This window comes from Eriocheir sinensis, chromosome 13 (assembly GCF_024679095.1).
Source record: "Eriocheir sinensis breed Jianghai 21 chromosome 13, ASM2467909v1, whole genome shotgun sequence".
NCBI lineage: Eukaryota > Metazoa > Arthropoda > Malacostraca > Decapoda > Varunidae > Eriocheir > Eriocheir sinensis.
In genome coordinates, this window is record NC_066521.1 from 19,547,069 (window position 1) to 19,570,339 (window position 23,271).

General features: G+C 39.7%; 1 protein-coding gene across 10 annotated transcripts in view; it reads right to left on the minus strand.

Moving 5' to 3' along the window:
* Positions 1–23,271, minus strand: part of LOC126998150 (potassium voltage-gated channel subfamily KQT member 4-like) — a 100,592-nt gene that overhangs the window by 20,763 nt on the left and 56,558 nt on the right. For 5 of the 10 annotated variants that reach the window (XM_050859578.1, XM_050859577.1, XM_050859584.1 and 2 more), the window contains exons 2-11: positions 19,509–19,643; positions 15,394–15,476; positions 11,990–12,159; positions 10,855–10,980; positions 10,320–10,430; positions 9,989–10,173; positions 5,880–5,924; positions 3,596–3,634; positions 1,686–1,817; positions 1,086–1,162 (exon numbers count right to left, since the gene is read on the minus strand). In XM_050859578.1, coding sequence (XP_050715535.1) covers positions 1,086–1,162; positions 1,686–1,817; positions 3,596–3,634; positions 5,880–5,924; positions 9,989–10,173; positions 10,320–10,430; positions 10,855–10,980; positions 11,990–12,159; positions 15,394–15,476; positions 19,509–19,643 — 1,103 coding nt within the window. The remainder of the gene's footprint in view (positions 1–1,085; positions 1,163–1,685; positions 1,818–3,595; positions 3,635–5,879; positions 5,925–9,988; positions 10,174–10,319; positions 10,431–10,854; positions 10,981–11,989; positions 12,160–15,393; positions 15,477–19,508; positions 19,644–23,271) is intronic. The other 5 variants (XM_050859580.1, XM_050859585.1, XM_050859586.1 and 2 more) reach the window with 3 other exon arrangements.

The window sequence follows — 23,271 nt, forward strand, 5'->3', positions numbered from 1 at the left end:
ACTGGGCAAGATCCGGGGGTCATCAAAGTGGCACCTCAGTACTCCGAAGATTCATGACCTATTTCCTTGTTGCATACCTATTGGTTCTCTATGACACAGCAAAGCATTTCTTCTTCCTCTACAGAGGGATAGATAATGTCCAGTGCATAGTATAAAAAATGCCAAAAAATATATTGTACCAAGACACACCACAAGAAGCTAGTTACAGTGCTAAGAAAAAAAAATACTGAAGAGCAAGATATAAAAAATGACATTTCCAGGACATATTTTGAGCAAACCCCCAGACTCTTTTATTAGTCTGGCTTTCTAAAGTCAAGAGCATGTAGTATGAAAACTTTCAACCATAACATTTCACTGCATATACCAAACCAAGCACACAATCACATTATACCTTCATGCTCACAGTAATTCCATTCTAAATAATCACAGATCAGGAACAATTGAAAATGCAAAAGGAGACTCACCTTCTATGCATTCCAGGAACTGATTAATTGAAAGTTTTTTTGTGAGATATTTCAAATGTTCAACCCCTTGTGGCCAGCAGTGTGTGTGTGTGTGTGTGTATTTACCTAGTTGTGATATACAGGAATGATTAAAGGAGACTGCCAATCCATTTCCACTCTGCTTGGGCTTTGAACCCAGAACATCTTGTTTGGGAGCTGAGTGTACTAACCACTACACTACAGAGCTGTGTTTATTCACAGAGCTGCATTTACCTGGTTGTAGTGTACAGAACTTGAGTTACAGTGTAATCTCTTTTTGTGTGTATGTTAGTAAAAGAGAAACAGAAAACAGATAGAAAGACTTAGACACACAGAGAGGCAAAGACAGAGAGACAGGTAAGCATACAGGTAAACAGGCAAACAGGCAGACAGGCAGAGGCAGAGACAAATGAAGGGAGAGGAAGAGTAGGACAGAGAAACATAAGCACTCAGCAAGATGACCACCGATAAACTTTTAGAGGTTTTAAGTGTTTTATATTGATAAGGCTGAACCTACCTCAGGGAAAGAAGAGACTGAGCTACATGTTAAAGCTGCAATGGAAAATAAAACCTTTAAATCAGGTGAACAGGCCAGCCACCTACCATCTGAATTCTTTTTCGTTAGAACCACATCGGAGGATTCTTTCGTTACAGAATCTTCACTATGGCTGGTATTTATCCTGAAAGGGCAAAGAGGATTATTACTATCATGGGCAATTTGTTTCATAGTTTTTATCTTTGCAATCTGAAGAACTTATCATCTTCAAATATGGACAAAGCTCATGAATACAAAAATGATCAAGTTTATGTACTATCCAAATATATCTTGTAGCATGTTAGTATTCTTTTGTTTAGGAATAAAATGGAGAATAAAGTATCTAATTTGCTGCTAAAGTTTGAAAAAGCATATTAGTTGTTTCTTTAGCCACAAAATATTTACTTGTTGATAAATCTCTAAAGTGTTTGATAGCTATCTTATCAGTTCACTTTTAAAGCATTCAATTACTATGCTTTTTTTTTTTGGCTTCCTGAAAAAGAGAGCACTGAAATATTTTTATTATCAGTCAGGCAAGGCAGACTGTATTTCTAAAACTATATTTGGCCATATGACCACTCCAAAGTATAGCTAAGTGTTGGGTAAGAAATACTACACTGACATGAGAAATCAAGTAAAGGCTTACCATTTTTAAATCCATTTCTTACCTATTGGAGTTGACTAGATTTTCTAATGCGTGATTGGAATCGGTGTGTCTGTTTTTGATAGATGGCGAATGAGCATTTCTGTGACGTCGGATTGTGGGTAATCTGGTCACGAAGGATGCATTATGCTTGAAGCTGTGGGGTTGGACAGGACATTAAGAGGGATCCTTGGCAGTTTAACTACTAGCGGGAGTACCACACTCTGGGTGAATATATTACAACAATAAAAGTAGTACCCCACCATGAAAAAAAAATATATTTGACACTAAAGTGAAAATCTGCATTTAGTAACAAAGAAATAAAGCTGCAGGCTTCTTATGGTCAATATATATGCAGACTGTAACAGGATCAAGTTAAGAAAACAACCCTCCAGACAAAAATAAATTCATGATTTGTTTCCTTTTATAGAGTATTTAATTTGGTCACTGAAGTGTTTATGCACTAAAGCTAGAAAAAAATAAAACCCCGGTGGGGTTCTTGGAACAACGGGAAAGCATAAGCCTTGCTAAAAATTTGGACACCAAGAGGTCCAGGGTCTCTGTGTCAAGTCATGAGACCCAGCTATCTCAGTAGTAGTACAAGACTTCCTCTGCTGTGCACAACAATATGGTTTAGACTAGCTAGGAGGCATCTGTAGTGACACAGTTCAGCTGTAATCCAGTCTCTACAGTAAAAAGAGTCATGCTCTATGGCTGTGTGAGGTGGCTCTCCCAAGTGTCAATGTGAAAAGAGAGGAGCACCCTGCAGTCCTTATGACAACTGTATTGAAGGTCTTTGGGTGGAGTGTGGAAGACAATTAGTGTTAATAATTGCCATCTTTTGCTTTCAAACTAATGTACTGGCAATTACTACTGAAAGCTATAACTGGAGCCTAAGCTGAATATGTATTCTTCTCGGATGATTTTCTCCCACACTCCATGGAGATTTTCTTCCAGAAGCTCAAGTCTAGAAAAGTATAAACATGTCCTACAACTACATAGAAATAAAAAGGAAGACTGGCTTCTGAAGTCGTCTTGGAGGCTTTCAATGAATGTGATGGCAACTGGAACCATTTCAAGCAGAAGCAGACCAGATGAATGTTTCCATGTGTACATCAACAGTGCTGTCACTCCACTGATGTCTCATTGTGAATAAAACAAGAATAGTCCCTTGGTTAAAAGCAGCAAGGAGATCAGCATGCTTCTGTACGACATGGCTTTGATTTCTGCAAGATGGATTCAATTCAATAGCCAATAAATTTTTTTTGCTTATTGATGTATTCCCATCACCAGGCAGTTTCAGCAAGAGGCAAGTGGCAGAAGATATAACTTAGTTGCTGCATGTCAGAGCTTCTGTTCTTAACACTGTATATGTTTCACAATGTTAGGAATGATACTAATAACAAGAAAATTTCACTTGTTTTTACAATATGTGTAAAGAGACTTAAGCGTGAACTGATTTAATATTTCATTATCGTCATCTTGCCACACAAACACACCCTTCACTACTGCCTGGTGATGCAACACACACCACCCAGCTGTAGGGAACCAGCCCTTCAGGGATGCTTTCCCAGCTGTTGCAAGACAAGACTTACAGTATCATGAGTGAATTTTCTTTCATCGCTTAACTGATTAATAAATTCTAATAGCTGCGATGAATTATGTCTTCAGTTATACAGTATACATATTATACTTTGTATGAGCACAACCTTGCTTTAATATCTAGCTTGTGGTGAGCTTCAGTGAACTATTTTGCTCCTGAAACAACAGTTTGGTTGCTGATTAATCAAACACCAGTGCACTGATGCTTCTATAATTCTGTGTAGTACTTGCCAAAATTTGGTGTATTGAATAGAATCCAAAGTATAAAAATATTCAAGCAAGCAAATGTGCCAATCGGCAGAAAAATGCTACTAATTGCAGCAACAGCCTTACATTCGGCCTGGAGACAGCCTGATCGAACTCAGTTGTCTCCTGCAAATTTTGGAAAAAAAACATGTAACATAAGATGCGCACACCTCTGACTATGAGACTACATGTTCAGCGACAGTCAAGGTGCAGGGTGATGGATGAGGCCTGGGGCAGTGTCTCATAATGAGCACTAGTAATGCTAATGATTTTCTCAATTTTTTTGTGGCATCATTTTTCTCTACTAAATTTAGTGTGAAAAAATCAAGTCCATTCATAGGATGGCTTTTGATCACAATGATTGTCAAACATAAAAGGCATATACAGTCATTTACCCATTACTACCCTATCATTACTGTCAGGCCTGGAACTAAGATGTCAGACTTCAAGGCAGGTTATTCTATGCATGATAAAAACAAATATACAAATAAACAGTTACATGCTTATTCACATGGCTCCTATGGAATTAACAACCATAAGAGAGAACAAAAATATATTCATTATCTTCTGGCATCAAATTAGACACCAGGGAAGGTCATACCATTACCCTTTCAACACTTTTTCCTCCTTCATCCATACAATACCTCCGACACATGTTCTATTTCTTCACTCCATTTAGTAGTTGACACTTATATTTTTACCTACTGTTCTGAATATTTGTTCAGTCTTAATACTGATACAAAATGCTAGTCTGCCTTGTATTCTGACAAGTTAAAAGAACAAGTAAGTGACTGCATATGTGTTAGGTTTATGTGCCACTAATTTGATGATAGAGGCAGTTAACCTGCATAGTAACTGTTGGCTAACTGCACTATTCATGTTACATCCTACACACAGAATATGAGTTATGAACAGTACTGGCTGCTGCTACTCTACAACTGGATATATAAAGAATATGTGTTAGTTTCAAGTATTTCATATATGAATACTAATATTAGCAGCCATTACCTATGGCTGTGCATGAGTAATGTTGTATGCTTCTAGAAATCATCTTACCTAATATTCCCTTAATTAGTATTTTAAAGTGGAAAAAATAAGATGCTAATATATGTCTAATCTACACCCTTGCCTTGCCAAGAATCCTTATTTCTTATATGGAAAATTATACCTTCAAAAGTATGTTAGCTACATGTGAAAAATAAGGAGAAATAATTATGTAATATATGGCCCATAACTCCTATGGAACTTAAGCACTGTAGAGATCAAATGATAGATCATGATAGGCTTTGTTTTGGTGGTGTGACTGGTACTAATGAAAGTGTCTGCCCCATGACGGATGAAGAAACTGCTCAAGACTGAAGCTGGCCAATGGTCTCTGGAGTAGCTCAGAGCAGAACCACTGAAAGCATATCAGTACTTATTTTTCCATTTATACATGATAATGAAAACTTTTCCATTCTTTAACATTGTTTCTTCACACCTGAATAAAAAAAATGCTATCCAACAAAATATGCACTGGTGCATGATTGTGCTTCAATGGCTCCTCCTCTGTACTGCAACACTCATTCAATTGATTACCAGCCCAAATGTTCCTTTCACATTCCTAAATGGGAATATTTTTGCATGGAATGGAAATGAAGCTAAGAAGAGACACACTAAATATGTTTAAGCTGCAGATTGCACTGGGGCTGCCATCTTCTGCATGAGACAAGAGCCTTCACTACTGCCAGACTGAATGGGATGGGCAGAGCTCAGAGGAGTGCAGGGGACAATAATGTACAAGGCACATGTCATTAGGGACAACATATCATCAGTACGGACACACAAACATACATGATAGGGAAGGGATCCACATAACGAGGCAACTGGCTAAACTCAGTATGATGCCTGTACATAGACACTGAAAAATTACATATATATATATATATATATATATATATATATATATATATATATATATATATATATATATATATATATATATATATATATATATATATATATATAAGCAGTATATGTACTGTATATTATATATATGCATATATCTTAAAACTGTGTCTATAGAAAAGATCAACATTCAAAGTGGTATAATATTTTTTTTTTATTTGTGCTTAAATGAAAAGTCTATTGGCTAGGTAATTTAACATAACCCAAATATTGTGATATATAGAACATCCAATGCATATGAAACTTTTCTTTAACAGAGAAGTAGAAAAAGAAAATACAAGGGGAACATGAATCTGGTAGTTTTAAAATCTTACACTAAATATAATCAGGGGGGATAAATCTTTTTCCACAAGCAGACTGAAATGTAGATAGGAGTACGTAGCAAATCTTTCAGCTGTGGAGGCTATGGTACCTGTGTACTTACATAGAGGTAGCATAAGGGTTCTTTTCCTTTTCCTCGATCTTGATGCTGACGTCACATGACATAGGTATTGTGACAAAGGGTTATGGGACGGAAAGGAAAAGGCAAGGAAATGGTGGCAAGGATGGAGAGTGAGAGAGGAAGAGAGAAAAATGTAGTTGAGAGCTCACTTTACTAACTTAACACATAAATTATTCTGTCCTGAATGTATTTATAAGAGCTTTCAAGTTCTGCTAATGAGTTTAACAATGCTTAACATATATCTACTAGTACTGGAAGGAAACAATGGATATATATATATAAGTATCTCCCTGACTGTTACCCTCAAACACAATCATTTCCACTACTACACAAGAGTAAAGGAGAGCTTTATTTGGTGCAACAGGACAATGCTGTGTAACATCCCAGACCAGAGCCAAGTCTTTGCCAGGAGCCAAGTCTTGCATGCCACGGCTAACAATAACACACATTCATCCCCGTTGGTGTAACAGTGTGCAAGTGTGAAGGATAAATAAATTGCTGAGTGGATAACAAATCTTAAGCCATTTGAAGATATATGAATCCTAAATAGTTGTGAGATTTTTTTTCACCACTTTGTTTTGCTTAATAAATTCAAAATATTTGTGGAAAGGAAATTCGCACTTGACACAAGCTAGTATTATAGAAAGTAAACACAAATCATGTTAGAAGTATTAGCATATCATCATAAAGGCTTATGTCTACAGGGCTTTAATACTCATGCATGCTAGAAAGGAATTTAGTGTTATATATCTGGGAAATACTGAACTGAGAAACGAAGACTGGAAATAAACCAAAAAATCCTACAATGTCGAGAGTACATGAAAACTGGAATATATACTGACAAAGGATATGCTGAGACAGTCATTGATTCTTTAGACAGTGAAGTTTATTGTTGCTGATGGTAAGTTATTTTCACTTACGAAATTTACATGAAATGATAAATGTATTTAAATAAGGTTGTCAGTACGTTATTGTTGGTGGTAATTTCTTCTCTTATCCGACAGTGTATGTAGTTTGTCTGAGAGGTAAGCATTTCAATCCCAAAGGAACTCATACTTGCATCACTAGGCTGATGATGGGATGGGGTGCAGGGACACACACACTGGTGCTACTATTACTAAGTCTGCTACAGGTGAATAAAATAAAGATGCAAATGAAACAAATGGACAAATAATAAAAAAGGTATTCAGTCAAAGCAAACCTAACCTCATACGCTTGATAGCATTCTAAGCTTTAAAAGTCAGCCTTGCAACTATGGCTAAGAAGTGTAAGTGCATATGTTCATCTGATCTACACCTAAGCCTGGAAAATATACAGAAGGCATTATTTAAACGAGCTGTTGGAACTAAAGAAGTACGACAGGATAGAAAGTACTCAAATCATCGAAGGCTGTGACTCCCGAAAGTTACTTCTTGATACTATATTCACTTTCCTAGGCCATCAAGGCACTCAAGAGGTCATGGCACATAGTATAACAATTTCGGTTATTATACGATGGTCATGACCTGGGCAGTGTGGTGTTACCCCTTAGCCAAAATAATGTGGGTATGCTTACTGGTTTATTCATGCCATTCCAATTACTGTGATAATCCATTAGTTTGAGTTCTGCTGGTCTGAAACTCTCAATAGCCTAAGTTTGTAATGGTGGGATATAAGCTGAAAAATTATGCAACTGTTCAAAAACTGGCATCTTGGAAATTGTTACCAGATAAAAAAAGTTGTCTAAATTTTGGATGGGCTACTCCTGTTCAGTATGTACTCTAGAAAGCTGAGTTGATACATGAAAATAATCAACTGTTTTGACTAATGTAAATTTTTAAACATCAGTGCTATTTTTTTCTGATGCAAGTACTAAGTGGAGATTTGGATTCGTTCATAGATATTAACATACATACCCTACGAAAACAACAAAACTAAAATAGCACTTCAATACTGTTTGGGTACGGATGCATGAGGAGGGAGAGACGAGCCTATAGCTGATAATGCCGGGGACTTGAGAATCAGGAGGTATGAACGTATGTATTTGCCTAGTCATATGCACTGTTCTAATTTGTTCTCATAAAAAAAGGTGGAAAATGAGCTCAGGTATAAAAATGACCTGTTGTCAAAATAACAAAAGCTTTCCATAATTATTTTCATACCTCAGTTAAATTAATGTACCTATGCCCAATTTTTGATAGCATTTTTTTCCTGTGATGAGGGCTAATTAGTATGATGCATATGTATGGGCAAGCACACCCTACAAGTATTTTTTTAAGCATTCCAAATCAACGCTACAAAGAGAGGAACACATCCAAGGGTATATGCATGTAATCTGTGTGTGAAAGGGTACATATATACACTTTACAGAAGTCTACATCTCACAAGAGTTATAGCGAGATTGTAAAACCCAGCAAAACTCAATTATGTATACTTCACCAGCTTACTGTGAATCAATCTACAAGTCACATACACAGAAGAATCTTTCATTGTTTTGTGATATTGAGGGACACTGTTTTATGTACCTTTACTTTTAGAGCTGGGTGGCTGATACTCTCCAGCAAAGAATGCCTAATTTTCACTGAGTCATTTGTAGTAATATTTATAGCATACATTACAGCAGTAACCAGTAAATCTATCTACTACAGGTCACTAACTGACATTGTGTAATTATTGCGTCTGAATAGCAATAATTGGCCATGAGTGGTTATTTGCCAGTCACATCACAGCAACACACTTTTGTCACAGCCACAACAGCTACTGCACCTACATTCAAACATACTTTACATTTTCACTACTCACTGGAAAATAAGCTGCTAAGGAGCCTAACTAATAACACCAAACAAAACTGTCACTACTGTACTCATTAGGGAAACAGCAAGAGAGAGACGAGGGGGACGGAAGGCTCCCTGTGGCCACAGAACACTAACACTGACTGGCTGGTGTGGGTATAACAGACAGGCAGTATGATGTGCTATGCAGATCAAGCCTTTAAATTTTACCTTATTTGTCTCCTGTGTGTTTTTTGTGAGCAATGGAAAAAATATTTAATCAATTCACTGATATTACACATGTACAACATTAGCTTACTCGGCACTTGCTTGCTGGCATTGTCAATGAGAACAAGTTTTGAACGTCAAAAGAGACTGGAGAGATGTCTCAAATTATATCATAGTCTATTCATTTCCATCACTGCATATAATATATAATGTGTTTATTCCATATAAGTCACTTGCACTGTTCCCCTAGCAAACTCAAAAGTACAAAATAATTACTTCTGTAAAAATGAACAAAATAAGCTTCTGACTTAATTTCTTAAGCATTTAAATCTGCTAGTGGCTGATATTGGTAAGGGACAATAAAAAAATAGGCATTTATACAATGCAGAGTAGAGTATATTAAGAAAATGCATGACTAAAATCTTTAAATTATGTTGTCAAAAAAGGAAAGATTATTAAGAAAATTATACTAACTGGCATACGTAAATGATTATGATAATTAAATTAGGTGGCGTATATATATATATATATATATATATATATATATATATATATATATATATATATATATATATATATATAATATATATATATATACCTATATACATATATACAAACACACACGCACTGATATTGGTATGTATTCTTGTGTCAAGCTTTATGGGTACAAGGGGAGTGACTGTGCCTGCTGCATGGTGCACTGAGCCATGACGAGCGGCAGAAATGGCTGTGGTGCGGGGCACTGCCAAGCTGGGTGATTGTACTCCTTGTTTGAATAACTATTGACTACTAAGTGAGTCTTCAGCGAGTATATGCTGATATAATATTTATGTACAATTATATTGCAAGTGAATTTGCATTTAGGGTGTCCCTCAGCGTGGCCGATAGTTTACATGCCGCTTGTTCAACATGAAACAAAATCTAAATCTCAGTGGGTCAGTCCTAACACACACTGCTATCTTGAGACTCAAGACTTGTATGAGTTTGTACATGGAATATAATGCAGGGTGGCAAAGCATTTATGGCCAGAAAGGATAATGTCCCACTTCTACATCACACGACAGTTATCCTGAAGAACTGTATGTACATCATCAGTCAGCTTCTCATACTTACGAGGGAGGTGAAGGAAGAGGCACCTGGTGGATCTTCCAGGTGGCGACGGACATGGAGTGCTCGTCAGCGGCGTAGCATCGCCAGAGACACTGGATGAGGGTGGCCGCGGGCTGCCGTCTCCTTATCATGTGCTTCTGACGCTGCTGCTGTTGTACCTTGAGGGCAAACCCAGACCCTAGGATGCCCTGGAGATGGGGAAAAACAATGACTGAATCTTTATGCATCAAATACTATATTAGCCTCTGATGAAGATGTGCTTTTGTTCTCAAAATATGACAAACAAAATTTAGCATGCGATTACAGGGAAGAACATCCCTTCACAAATACCCACCGCTGGTAAGGCGAAAAAGGAGATACCAAGCAGCGCACAGCCTGACGCTATCATCTTCCCTCCCCAGGTCTTAGGCACAGCGTCACCGTATCCAACTGTGCACAGCGTTATCTGAAACCCCAAGAGGTGTTTAGCATCACCTGCACTGAGGCAGGGAAGGGAAATAATTTTATATCCATGCATTTACTGCAGCTTTTGTGAGGAAGGACAAAAAAAAGGAAGGTTATGTGAAATGGTTGAAGAATGATATTTGAACTATGTCCCAGCAAATTAATAGTTGTTTTTATTACCTAAATGACAAAAAGTAGGAGCAGTAAAATAGATGAAAAATATTGTGTGCACTTATTATGTTGCAGCAAAATAATGTTCCAGTGTTTATTAAAGTTTTTATAACAAAGGCCAGTGGCCAGACACAGGGAGATGATGTTTGTGCTCACTATGCATTATTAAAGGAAATATATCTGGGTTTATTGAAAGCTTTTATGATGAATGACACTAGGCAGTGGAGAAACTGGTGGACGCTGCTGCTACTCACCACGCCCCACCAAAGAGCATCGGGGAAGTTTTTGAAGTGGTCGTTGTTGTCTTTCTCGACGAGATAGACGAGGAAGGAGGAGAAGATCAGCCCAAGGAACCCTATGTACACCGTCGTGATCAGCTCCTGTGAATAAGAAGTAGGTACTGTAAGTAATTGAATACACTAAGCACACCTACTGCGCAACTCTATGGGCGACAAACGGGGAAAAAATGGTATATCGGAAATAAATAATTTAACCTTAACACCAATATCAAGAGACGGAGTAAATAAGATCGATAAATGGAACTATCATTATTGCCCTGACTGACCTTTTTAGTACCGCTGCCTCTCTTGCCAAGCGCCGCAGGACATCAAGAAGGCGCACTTATTTATATACACCTGTCCTATATTGACGTGAACGGGACATAGTGCTGTAAATAATCTTAAAATAGCTCTGACAATGAGGTGCTGAGGGCGAGGAGGTGGCGGCGGCGGCGTTGAGCGGCGGCGCTGCTGAACAAAGGAGTGTGAGGTGCGCCACGTGCTTCCACAGTGACCTTACGCATGTTATTGCCTTTACTCTTCACTTTCATCGCCTGTTTCTGTTTTGTTTTGTCTGAGGTGACTGAAATGACGGCGTGGTGTGTTGGTGGCTGTGTCGGCGCCGGCAGAACCACTTGTAAACAAATGAAAGTGTGAGGGGCACCATGCGCACAGTGAAGTTCCACACGTTTTTGTGTTTATTCTACATTTTCAGCGCTTCTTTCTATTTTTGTGTCTCAATTCGTTTTGTTTGTCTGACTGGAGTGTCGGTCTGAGTGCGGAATTTGATAGCTCCTTCATTCCTTGCCTCCAAATCGCGCACTGTTCAGGTCCTCGCGTAGAAGGCGTGCCTGCTGTACTAAACTCGCAGTAGACGAAATACATAACTTCAGATTTGTTACTCATTTTCCGGATAAGTTCCAGAATTGAGTAGGTCCTGTGAATGTATATGCATAAGCGAGTAAGTGAATAATATACTCACAAGAGAAGAAACACAGAACTTACTTAAAATTTGCTACTCATTACCAGGCTAAGCTTCAGAACAATGTGGTCCTGGTATCTAAAACTACCGAATAAACAAACCACTTCACACACAAAAAGAAAAACATACCTGTCTGTGCGCAAAGACAACAGAACCCAACAACTTCCAAGTGCCGCCCCGCCTGTCCATTCGCACCATGCGCAGAATCTGGAAGAAGCGCAGCCCCCGCACGGCAGACACCACCTGCCCGCCCGAGCCATTGGCCAGCACCACCACTGAGGCCACTATGGTCACTATGTCTGGGGGGGAACACGTGCAGCCTTAGACACAAACACACAATAAATAAATAGATAAATGAATAGATTAATACATCGATAAATACATACTATGAATGAGCCAGAGGAAAAGGTGATGGAGGCAAAGAGTGTGTGGCAATATAAGAAAAAGTTGGACAAGTCTAGATATGGAAGCAGGACCTCATGAGTGTAGTTCAGGTTCTATATACTAAAACTAGGTAAATACAACTAGGTAGATACATCCAGGCCTCACAAACAAAGGACAATCACACTAAAGAAAGTCATTCAATGTTTAGTCTCGCGTCTCGCTACTTGAGGTACAAAAAATGTGTACTTGGCAACTAAGATATTGAAGGGAACATTAGTATTTTTCCTCCATCAAAATTATCAAGGCAAAGATGAAAAGCTATTACTACAACCCCATCAAGAAGAGAGGGATGCCAATTTCTCTCTGTGCCGAGGGAGAGAGGCTGGTCCCTTGGTCATGAATAGCAAAGTCAAGTCGCGGCTCCGTGGATGAGAGAACATGGGCATGCAACTCTCATGGCTCTGAAGGAAGCCACTAGTCTGAAGTGCGGGTGTCAGATGTTGTGTATTTGTGGCTTAGTGTCTGGTGATGAATAAAATGCCTCTTATACTAGATTTCTCACATAACCCCTTAAAACAGAGTGAATAGATGAAATAACCCGGCCCTTAAAATAGATGAAAATAGGTTTCTTAGTTTTCTACACATAATAAACTAATGAAAAAAACAGTATTCTACAAGCTGAACCACAGTATAGCGATGTAAATAAAGAAAACAAACTGAGTTGATGATATCGCTCCAAGTGTTATATTTCAAGACGTACATGCAATAAAGTCCTAAGTCCATAGAAGACAACTCCCCATGAGCCATTTTATGATTTGAATTGCAGTCTATCAATGTGAAGAGAGATATACAAAAACATTCGAGTAAGCCCTTAAAATGTCTTCCATACAAAAACAAAACAAAACTACCGAAACTAATCTCTCATGCTTCACTTAACTGCAGCATGTTGATGTACGAAGAAGAATATAACCCATGAATCAGCTGACGCACCAAAACGACCAATTTACAAGTCATGAAACATTCCATTCATCCGATCTCAACACACACGCTTCTCCCTCTCTCTGTCAGGCTCTCACAAGTGTAAGTGACTCCACCAAAGTTGATAGCTGCGTGACCCCTGACCTTCAATGCCTCGTTACTTTATCAAACTAGAGAGAAAGGAGAGATTCTGTGGATATTTAGAGAGAGAGAGAGAGAGAGAGAGAGAGAGAGAGAGAGAGAGAGAGAGAGAGAGAGAGAGAGAGAGAGAGAGAGAGAGAGAGAGAGAGAGAGAGAGAGAGAGAGAGAGAGAGAGAGAGAGAGAGAGAGAGAGAGAGAGAGAGAGAGAGAGAGAGAGAGAGAGAGAGAGAGAGAGAGAGAGAGAGAGAGAGAGAGAGAGAGAGAGAGAGAGAGAGAGAGAGAGAGAGAGAGAGAGAGAGAGAGAGAGAGAGAGAGAGAGAGAGAGAGAGAGAGAGAGAGAGAGAGAGAGAGAGAGAGAGAGAGAGAGAGAGAGAGAGAGAGAGAGAGAGAGAGAGAGAGAGAGAGAGAGAGAGAGAGAGAGAGAGAGAGAGAGAGAGGATCATAATATCAAAGGGCGAATCAAGAGGGGATGAAAAGAGAGCATCACTGGTCCCATATGTCGGCAGGCTGGCGGGCATCCAATTGTAGCTTCGTCCCTTGAAGATTGTTCCTCGCTCATTGCCTTGGTGATAGAAAAGACTGGCTTGGCATTGCTGAAGAAGAAAAGGAGGAAAAAGACGAAGCAAAAGAAAAAGAAGAAAACAAGAAGACTGAAAGAGCGAGAGCAATATAGAGATAGAGGTAGTGAAACGCGGCACGCCATTTCCGTAGAGTATTTTTACTGCATCGCTGAGCAAATACTGACAAATAGGCATGTAGATAAATTTTTAGATAGATGTAGACACTCCCCTTGCTCGCGAAAAGGTAAACTAGGGAGAGAGTGTGAATGGAAAAACATATTGTCACTTTCCGAACAATATAACATTTCTCTCTCTCTCTCTCTCTCTCAGGTAATATTTCCCTGTAATGTTCAGCTCAACCAGTGATAACCGTTACTGATATACACGTGTTTGCCAGGGGATGATTTCCATAGAGATGAAAAATCCAGTGTTTTTTATTTTTTTTATTCGAATACTTCAAAGGTGGAGATGAAACAAATGGTAAAGGAAGAGGCTATACAGAGTGAGGTGTGTGTGTGTGTGTGTGTGTGTGTGTGTGTGTGATGGAGGTAGGGTTCTACGCATACATACATACATACATAAAACAAGCACTCGAACAAGTAAGTGCATCCATACACAGCAGACGTATTTCCATTGTCTCTCCTTGTCTGTCTGCCAGGATGTGTCTGTCTCTGATTGTCTGTTTCTGTCTGTCTGTTTGTCTTACTTACAGTTGACCGACATCCATTGTTTTTTATGGCGTAAATAAAGGACTAGCGCTCCAGATAAAAAGTTCTGTGGGTCGTCTTTTTTTTTAGAGCGATGGAAACAGCTGAAGTGCAACAAAACATAAAAAACCCATAAAAAAACCTTATAGAACACTAAAACTGAGGTGGATAGATTTGCCTAACAATATGGAAGAACGGAGGAGGTCAATATGGCGAACATGCTTATATAATGGAAAATATGAGAGATTTATAGGGCTGACTAATCTATACGGCAGAGAGAAAAAGAAAACGAAAAAGAAATGTGTTGGTCTGCTTCAATATACAATAGAAGCGTAAGGGTTCGTAGGACTAAATTACCTATACAGCAGAGAGAAAATAAGAAAGTAAATGTGTTGGTCTCCTTCTCATACAACAGAAGAGTAGGGCTTTGTAGGGCTTCACTTACCTATAGGCTACAACAGAGAGAAAAAAAGAGAACTATATATGGGTATGCTTACTTATACAACGAAAGAATAAGAGGTCAATACTGTTAGACGCTTCCGCCCCTCATACCAACTCTTTCCAAGTGACGAAGCGGTGCATAGTCTGGTTCTAATGAGTGTTTCCTTAGGTTCATGGTACAGACAAAGGGCCACACTACCACCAGGGTCAGAAAACTACCCATGGAAAGGCTCACAACTCCCGCGAAAGCCTTGTCAAATGTGTGAGCCTGGGCAACGAAATGTTTAATAGTATGGCCCAGAGTTTGTAGGGCTTTACTTACCTATACAACAGAAAGGCCTCTTTGCGTACTTCATCCTGCCGCAAAAACCCTGGTATCTCGAACGACAACCGGAGGACCATAATCTGAAAAGGGGAAATCGTGAGAAACAGAAGAATAGCAACCATAAAGTCACACGGGAAAGTGCCAAATCTTCAAAATAACAAGAAAACGCGAGGAATAAAGCCTAGCAAAAAGAGAGAATAACAACGACAGTCAGACAGAAAATGCTCAACCTTCAAAATAACAAGAAAACCGCGAGGAATAAAATAACAACCATTAGAACACCCGAAATAATTCTGAGCCTTCAAATTGACAGGAAAAAAGTATGAAAAAACGGAATAACAGCCATACTAACTACCTAATGAGTTAACACGTGGGTGATGAATTTTGCTTTAAACTTATCACTTACTACTGCCAATGCGTCGTAGGAGTCACACTTCTAGAGAGAGCAAAGCAGAATGAGGGAGTGAACGAAACATCTAAATTTCAAAACAACACTCGGAGGCTTACCCTAAGAAGAGAGACATGAGAGCCACACACAAAGAGGAAAGAGAATACAAAACACACACGAGGCAGAAAGGATAGGAGGAGAAAGTGTTCGTTTGAAGTCCCCGTAATAGGAGGACGAAAAGAAGGGAAGAGAAAGGACAGAATTGCAAAGCTCAGACTAGACAAAGGGACAATAAGAGGAAGGAAGGGTATGAAAAGGCACAATAACAGGATGGAAATAAGATCAAAGAGAAAAAATGGAAAAACAAAACTCATACGAGACAGAGATGTGAAAAAACGAAAGGAGGGAATAAAGGAGAATAATAAATGATTGAGGATAAGAGACAAGAGATTAGCTGAAAATGCAAGACTCGCAACACAGAACAGAAAAGGAGAACGGGGAAGGGTGGACTTGCAAGGAATAATGTAAGTAGAAAATGGAAATGCAAATGCCCCATAAAACAAAAGAAAAATAAGGAAAATGAGGAAAGAAAGATGGGGATGGTTGAAACGAAGACAATGGAGACGCGAAAATGCAAAAAGACAAACAAAAACATGAGAGAGAGAGAGAGATAGAGAGAGAGAGAGAGAGAGAGAGAGAGAGAGAGAGAGAGAGAGAGAGAGAGAGAGAGAGAGAGAGAGAGAGAGAGAGAGAGAGAGAGAGAGAGAGAGAGAGAGAGAGAGAGAGAGAGAGAGAGAGAGAGAGAGAGAGAGAGAGAGAGACACACACACACACACACACACACACACACACACACACACACACACACAAAGACAGAAACAGAGCAGGTGAGTGAGAAAGAGGAAAACAAATGGAAGAACGGTGTCGAAAAAAAGGGCATATCACCAAGTGCATCATCATTTTGCCAACGAACTGTCACGCCGAAGAGAGAGGTGAGGAGTGAGGTCAGGCCAGAGTTATGTCGTGCTTTGAGGAGAGTATCACCTTTAACATGACTGCATGGGAGGAGGGAAAGGGAGGAGGGAAATGCAGGAAGAGGGAGACAGAGAGGGAGAGAATGTGGATAGTTTGATAAAGAGAGAGAGCGAGAGATGATGTTACGTACTACATGTGAGAGAGAGAGAGAGAGAGAGAGAGAGAGAGAGAGAGAGAGAGAGAGAGAGAGAGAGAGAGAGAGAGAGAGAGAGAGAGAGAGAGAGATAGAGAGAGAGAGAGAGAGAGAGAGAGAGAGAGAGAGAGAGAGAGAGAGAGAGAGAGAGAGAGAGAGAGAGAGAGAGAGAGAGAGAGAGAGAGAGAGAGAGAGAGAGAGAGAGAGAGAGAGAGAGAGAGAGAGAGAGAGAGAGAGAGAGAGAGAGAGAGAGAGAGAGAGAGAGAGAGAGAGAGAGAGAGAGAGAGAGAGAGAGAGAGAGAGAGAGAGAGAGAGAGAGAGAGAGAGAGAGAGAGAGAGAGAGAGAGAGAGAGAGAGAGAGAGAGAGAGAGAGAGAGAGAGAGAGAGAGAGAGAGAGATTAGTGAGAGATAAGCAGGGAGGGGAGGGGGCCTGAGGGAGGAAAAATAAATATGCATAGGAAATTTGAGATAATCCGACAAAAAGGGAGAGAGTGAAATGCGAAATATGGAGAGATGAAAACGAGAATTCCTGGGAAGAAGAAAAATGATGTGGAACGCTCGTAAAAAAATATATGAATAAGTCTAATGGGAAATATAATCAAAAGAAAGTACTAAAAGAAAAAGAATGTCAAAGGCGAGTAGAAAAATAATATATACCAAAAGGAGGAAATGTGAAAATGGGGAAATAGTGAGAATACGAAATAAAATCAGAAAATCAGGGAAATATTGAAGGGGAGTAGAGAAAGAAAAATATGCCCCGTAGAAAAGAAGAAAAAGGAGATATCGAGGGAGGGGAAAAGTAAAGGAAATATGTACGTTCGAAACACCAGGGGGAGCAACAGTGGAGGGAGGGAAGGGATAAAAGAAAACACGGGTAATGAAAACGAAGGGGATGAGGCGTCTGAAAAATGGAAAAAAATAAAGAAAAGTATAGGAATTCAGAATATCAGGCGAACATGAAAGTACGTAGAATAGGCGAAAAAGAAACAAACTTTATTAGTAAAAACAGCAACAGGGGCAACATATATGCACAACAATAACAGAAAAAGAAGAAAAGGAATGCACAGATGAAATATTACTACTACTACTACTACTACTACTACTACTACTACTACTACTACTACTACTACTACTATACTATTACTAATGATAATACACGTAATAATAATAATGAGAGAGAGAGAGAGAGAGAGAGAGAGAGAGAGAGAGAGAGAGAGAGAGAGAGAGAGAGAGAGAGAGAGAGAGAGAGAGAGAGAGAGAGAGAGAGAGAGAGCAGCGTCTTAGAAACATATACACAGACTCGTAACCAATAGGACAACACACACACACACACACACAAACACACACACACACACACATCAAAGGGACGCCACGTTCGCCACTGCGGAATAATCTGTCTTGGCGTCAATGGGAGCGAAGCATAAAGAAAACACAACGAAGCAGAAAAAAAGCTTAACGGGAAAAGCGGGAGTGTGCACAGGAGGGAAAATAAAAGGAAAAAGAAATATTGGAAATGCGTAAATGTAGGAATAATCTCCCGCAGCGTCGATGGAAACAGAATATAAAGAATTATCACGAAGGAAAGGAAGTATTATATCACAAAAACTACGGTATACAAATGAATATAGATAAAACAAATGGGAAATATTATTGGAATTGCAAATATATGAGTAGCGTGCGACAATGGAAACAAAATACAATAGAAAATGAGAGAAGGGAACTGAATAATGACGTAAAACTAGTGAATGTATGAATAGAACTTAAAGTGAATGAAGAATATTATTGGAAATCTGTTAATGTGTGAATAATATGCGTCAATGGAAACAATATACAAAAGAAAACGATCAGTGAAGTAAACTAAATAGGATCGCAAAACCTTTGTCAATATATGCACAAAAATAGACATGAATGAATAACATTTATGGAAATCTATTAATGCTTGAATAATCTACTTCAATGGAAACGAAATACAAAGAAAACAAACATGAAGAATATAATGGAAATTTGTTAGTGTTTGGATAATCTGAATCAACTGAAGGGTAATAAAAAGAAAACAACTTGAGGGTAGATACTATTTTACTAAGACAGGGAAGCGAGAAGAAGTTAACAGAGGCTAACTAAGGTCTGTTCGCAGCCTCCTACAAGCCCCTAACATGCCACGCACTGCTTCACCTTCGATGGCCACCTTGCACCCAGAATGTGAGTTGATTTATACGCGAAGTCGAAGAGTCTAATGTCTAAAGTTTGGAAAGAGAAAGAGAACCTGGGAATCCTTAATTAAAATGATGGGTAGCCAGGTACATGCATAGGTATAGATAGACAGAGGGAAAACAGACAGGGAAACAAATGCATAGACAGACATACGGATAGACAGAAGGGCTGAAGAAAGAAAAAATAGAGGAAGAAACAGCGATATAATTGGATAGACATATGGAAAGAAAGACATACAGGCAAGCGAATTCACAAACAGACATACGGATAAACAGAAGGGCTGAAGAAAGTAGAAGAAGAGGAAGAAATACTGCGATGGACGAAGGAAAGAGATGAAAGACTTACCTCAAAATATATTCAATGGTGAACCACACAACGACAAAGGACTCGATATAAAAGAGGACTTCGGTGGCCTGATCTTCATAGTCCTTCACCGTGGACAGAACGCTTAGGGTGAGGCAGATGAAGATGGTGCAGAACCTGGAACAAGCAGAGAAAAGAACACTCACTTACAGAAATAATTAGAAAACAATACTTAAGGCAGACGGAAATGGAGGTAAGCTGAGCCACTGGTTCTCTAAAATGTAAAAGACTAACACATGAATTCCTTACTCATTGAAATATAGAGCAAAATCCAAGGACAAGAATGCTAACTTACAGAAACAAACCAGAATATAAAAAAAACAAAGCTCATTAATGCACACGAATATGAAGCTAAGTCAGTGGTCCGGTAAAAGGCAAAAGGGTAACACATGAATTCCTTACTCGTTAAAACATAAGGTAAAATCCAACAAAAAGGCGATATTCGTGAAAAAGAAAACCAGAGACAAACGCGGAAAACAAAAAAGCAGCGCTCCCATTCGATTGAGTTATACATCACAATCAAATACCCAAGACTGACGCATTAAGGATATCCAATACGTAAATAAATTGGATGTGAAGTGCAGCTTAATGAAAGGGGGAAGGAAGGGAAAGCCAGAATAACAATGAGATAAAGCTAGAGGAGGATCGGGGAGGGCGAGGCGGAAGGGAAGGGTAAGTATTGCATATTAAAATAGCCGTAATGAATTGAAAATAAGCTCACTGGTGATCGAGAGAGTGAAAGTAAAGGTAAATAAGTTAAGGGGAGTGCTATACAAAAATATTATAGCGGAGAAGGAAGAAGGGAGAGAGAGAGAGAGAGAGAGAGAGAGAGAGAGAGAGAGAGAGAGAGAGAGAGAGAGAGAGAGAGAGAGAGAGAGAGAGAGAGAGAGAGAGAGAGAGAGAGAGAGAGAGAGAGAGAGAGAGAGAGAGAGAGAGAGAGAGAGAGAGAGAGAGAGAGAGAGAGAGAGAGAGAGAGAGAGAGAGAGAGAGAGAGAGAGAGAGAGAGAGAGAGAGAGAGAGAGAGAGAGAGATTGATAGGAAAGACAACACTGCACTCATAAATGATAATAACTGGTCGATAAGAGAAGAGGTTTCGTTGGGGAAAGAGACCAATGGGAATGAGATCGTTGCATATATGAACAGCACTAACAACCACATAAGAGGCTTTATTGAGAGAAGGGGGGGGAGAGAGAGAGAGAGAGAGAGAGAGAGAGAGAGAGAGAGAGAGAGAGAGAGAGAGAGAGAGAGAGAGAGAGAGAGAGAGAGAGAGAGAGAGAGAGAGAGAGAGAGAGAGAGAGAGAGAGAGAGAGAGAGAGAGAGAGAGAGAGAGAGAGAGAGAGAGAGAGAGAGAGAGAGAGAGAGTGGGGTTCCAGTCCCTGCTTCTGCCCGTCTATTGAATTTCACGCTTGTTGGTGAAATGTTTCCTCGACATTCTCTCTCTCTCTCTCTCTCTCTCTCTCATGGCGACACGCACCGTTCACCGCGTCCCGTCGCGCTGAACTTGGTGTAAAAATGGAGCGCTCATGCTTTATTTGAATAACAATCCGTCCGGGGAAACAAAACATGAATATGAGCGAGTACCGAGTGCAGTGATGGAAAGCTTTGCCTGAACCTCACCCCCAAACAGAATACCAGGTAGCGGGACACCTTGATAATTGTCCGTTTCTCAAGTCTGAAAGCGAATTGAAGCGTCTGTTTGTGGAAGTACGGTAATATGTGCGAGAAAAGAGTACCTAGATGAAAAGTTTCTCTGTATTTCACCTGTCATTCAATATATCTTAACTGGACATCGTGTAAGGTTTCCGTTTTTGAAGTATAATAGGAGAGTGAAGTATGTTTTCGGGAAGTGTGGTAAAATGTGCGAGGAAAGAACTGTGATTAAAGAGTTTCTCCGCATTTCACACTAAACTCTATAAGCCGTAACCGTACATCGTGGAAATTGTCCGTTTCCGAAGTATGGCAGCGAATTGAAGTGTCTATTCGCGGAAGTATGGTAATATGTGTAAGGAAAGAGTTCTGTGATGAGATGTTATTCCTGTATTTCACCCAAAATTCAATAAACCGTAACCGAACCTCGTGGAAATTGTCCGTTTCCGAAGAATAACAGAGTATCCGTTCGGGGAAATAAGTTATGTCTTTGCAAATACCGTGTGTAGTGACGAAGGGATTGGCCAAATTTCGCACTAACTTCAACAAACAGTAAAGGAACACCATGTATGCCGTCTGAACATGCCTGTCTGCCCTGCCCGCTGCCCGCTACCCGCTCCAGTCCAATCCGTCTGTCCACCTCCCTTGGCGCCGTATAAACTCGGCTAATTTTACTGACAAACGTCGTGTGGGGGTCCCAGGTGCCCCGCAAGTTAAGGCTTGATTACTCTTGGGCCACATGAGGCATCGCGACTCAAGTTTCAGCCTCGTTACTCCCTTTCTGTTTCGTTAATTCACTTTACCTTACTTCACCCCCTTCTCTCTCTCTCTATCTAATAAATTTTCCCGCCAAATATTTGTTTGCGCGTTTTGCGGCGATGTAAAACTCTACGGATATGACTTGCCAGAATTTACTACATAGGGCTATTGCCCCCGTAGATTCTCTCTCACTCTCACGCTGTCGCTGACGCTGACTCTGCCTCTGTTTGTCTGTCTGTCTCTCTCTCAGTCATCACCATCTGCATCACCACCACCATCATCACTGCAATACCCAACCAATACAGCAACAAATAGGCCATAGGTATCACTATTCATCTATTACCATTACTAAACCACCCCCACCACTATCATCACTACCCTACTACCACCATCTCTAACACCCTCCCGTATCACCAGCACCATTCTCTTTCCACCATTAATCCGGGGTACGTCACTGATTAAGATTCACATTTGATACTCGGGCTCGGAATTTCCTAGCAATCTGCATCGTAAACAGGCATGCGAATAAGCAGAGTGCCTTAAGCAAACACGGAGCTGGCAAGGAGTGTGCAACGCTACGGAGGGTGCAAATTATGACCAGGGAGAAGAAATAAAGATGCGATGAGATTAAGGGAATATGAAAAGATAATTATTGAATGTCATGAGGAGCGAAAAATGACTAGGCGCATGGCAGACTGATAAAAAATGTGATGGGTTACTAAAAGAGATTAAAGCAAGATTACAACAAATAAAATCGGATGTTCAGACGGAAAATAATGCAATGAACTCACTTTTAACGCAATAGACTACGAAACAAAAACAAAATATCACCACGGAGGAGATAAGGAAAAAAGAACGTTCTGAAACAATCAAGAAGAGAAAAAAACCCTCATGATATATGATCTTAAAATTAAAACTATCGAAAAGGCGACAAAATATCACATCACCGCAGAGAAGAGATAAAAAGAACAACAACAACAACAATAACAATCTTACTATTGAACTCACGACAGATGGGTATAAAAAAAGTACACCTTAAGCGATGAATTACGATAAAGCGAGACAAATAAAAGTAGCAGAGGAGAGAAAAAAAATCCCTGTAAAATCGAACGTTCTAATACTAAATCCTCCCCATATTGAACTGATGATAGAGGATCCAATAAACGAAATGGAATATGAAAAAAAGCGACAACAAATTGGTTTCTGAGGGCGAGTGGGAGGGAGATGAAGGTGGGTGGATAGGTGGGTGGGTGTGGAATTCCCGATGTGACCACTCCTGGAACCTCAGGCCTCTCCCCCGCCCTCCCAGGCAGCCAGGGACGGAATGCGGGGAATCAGC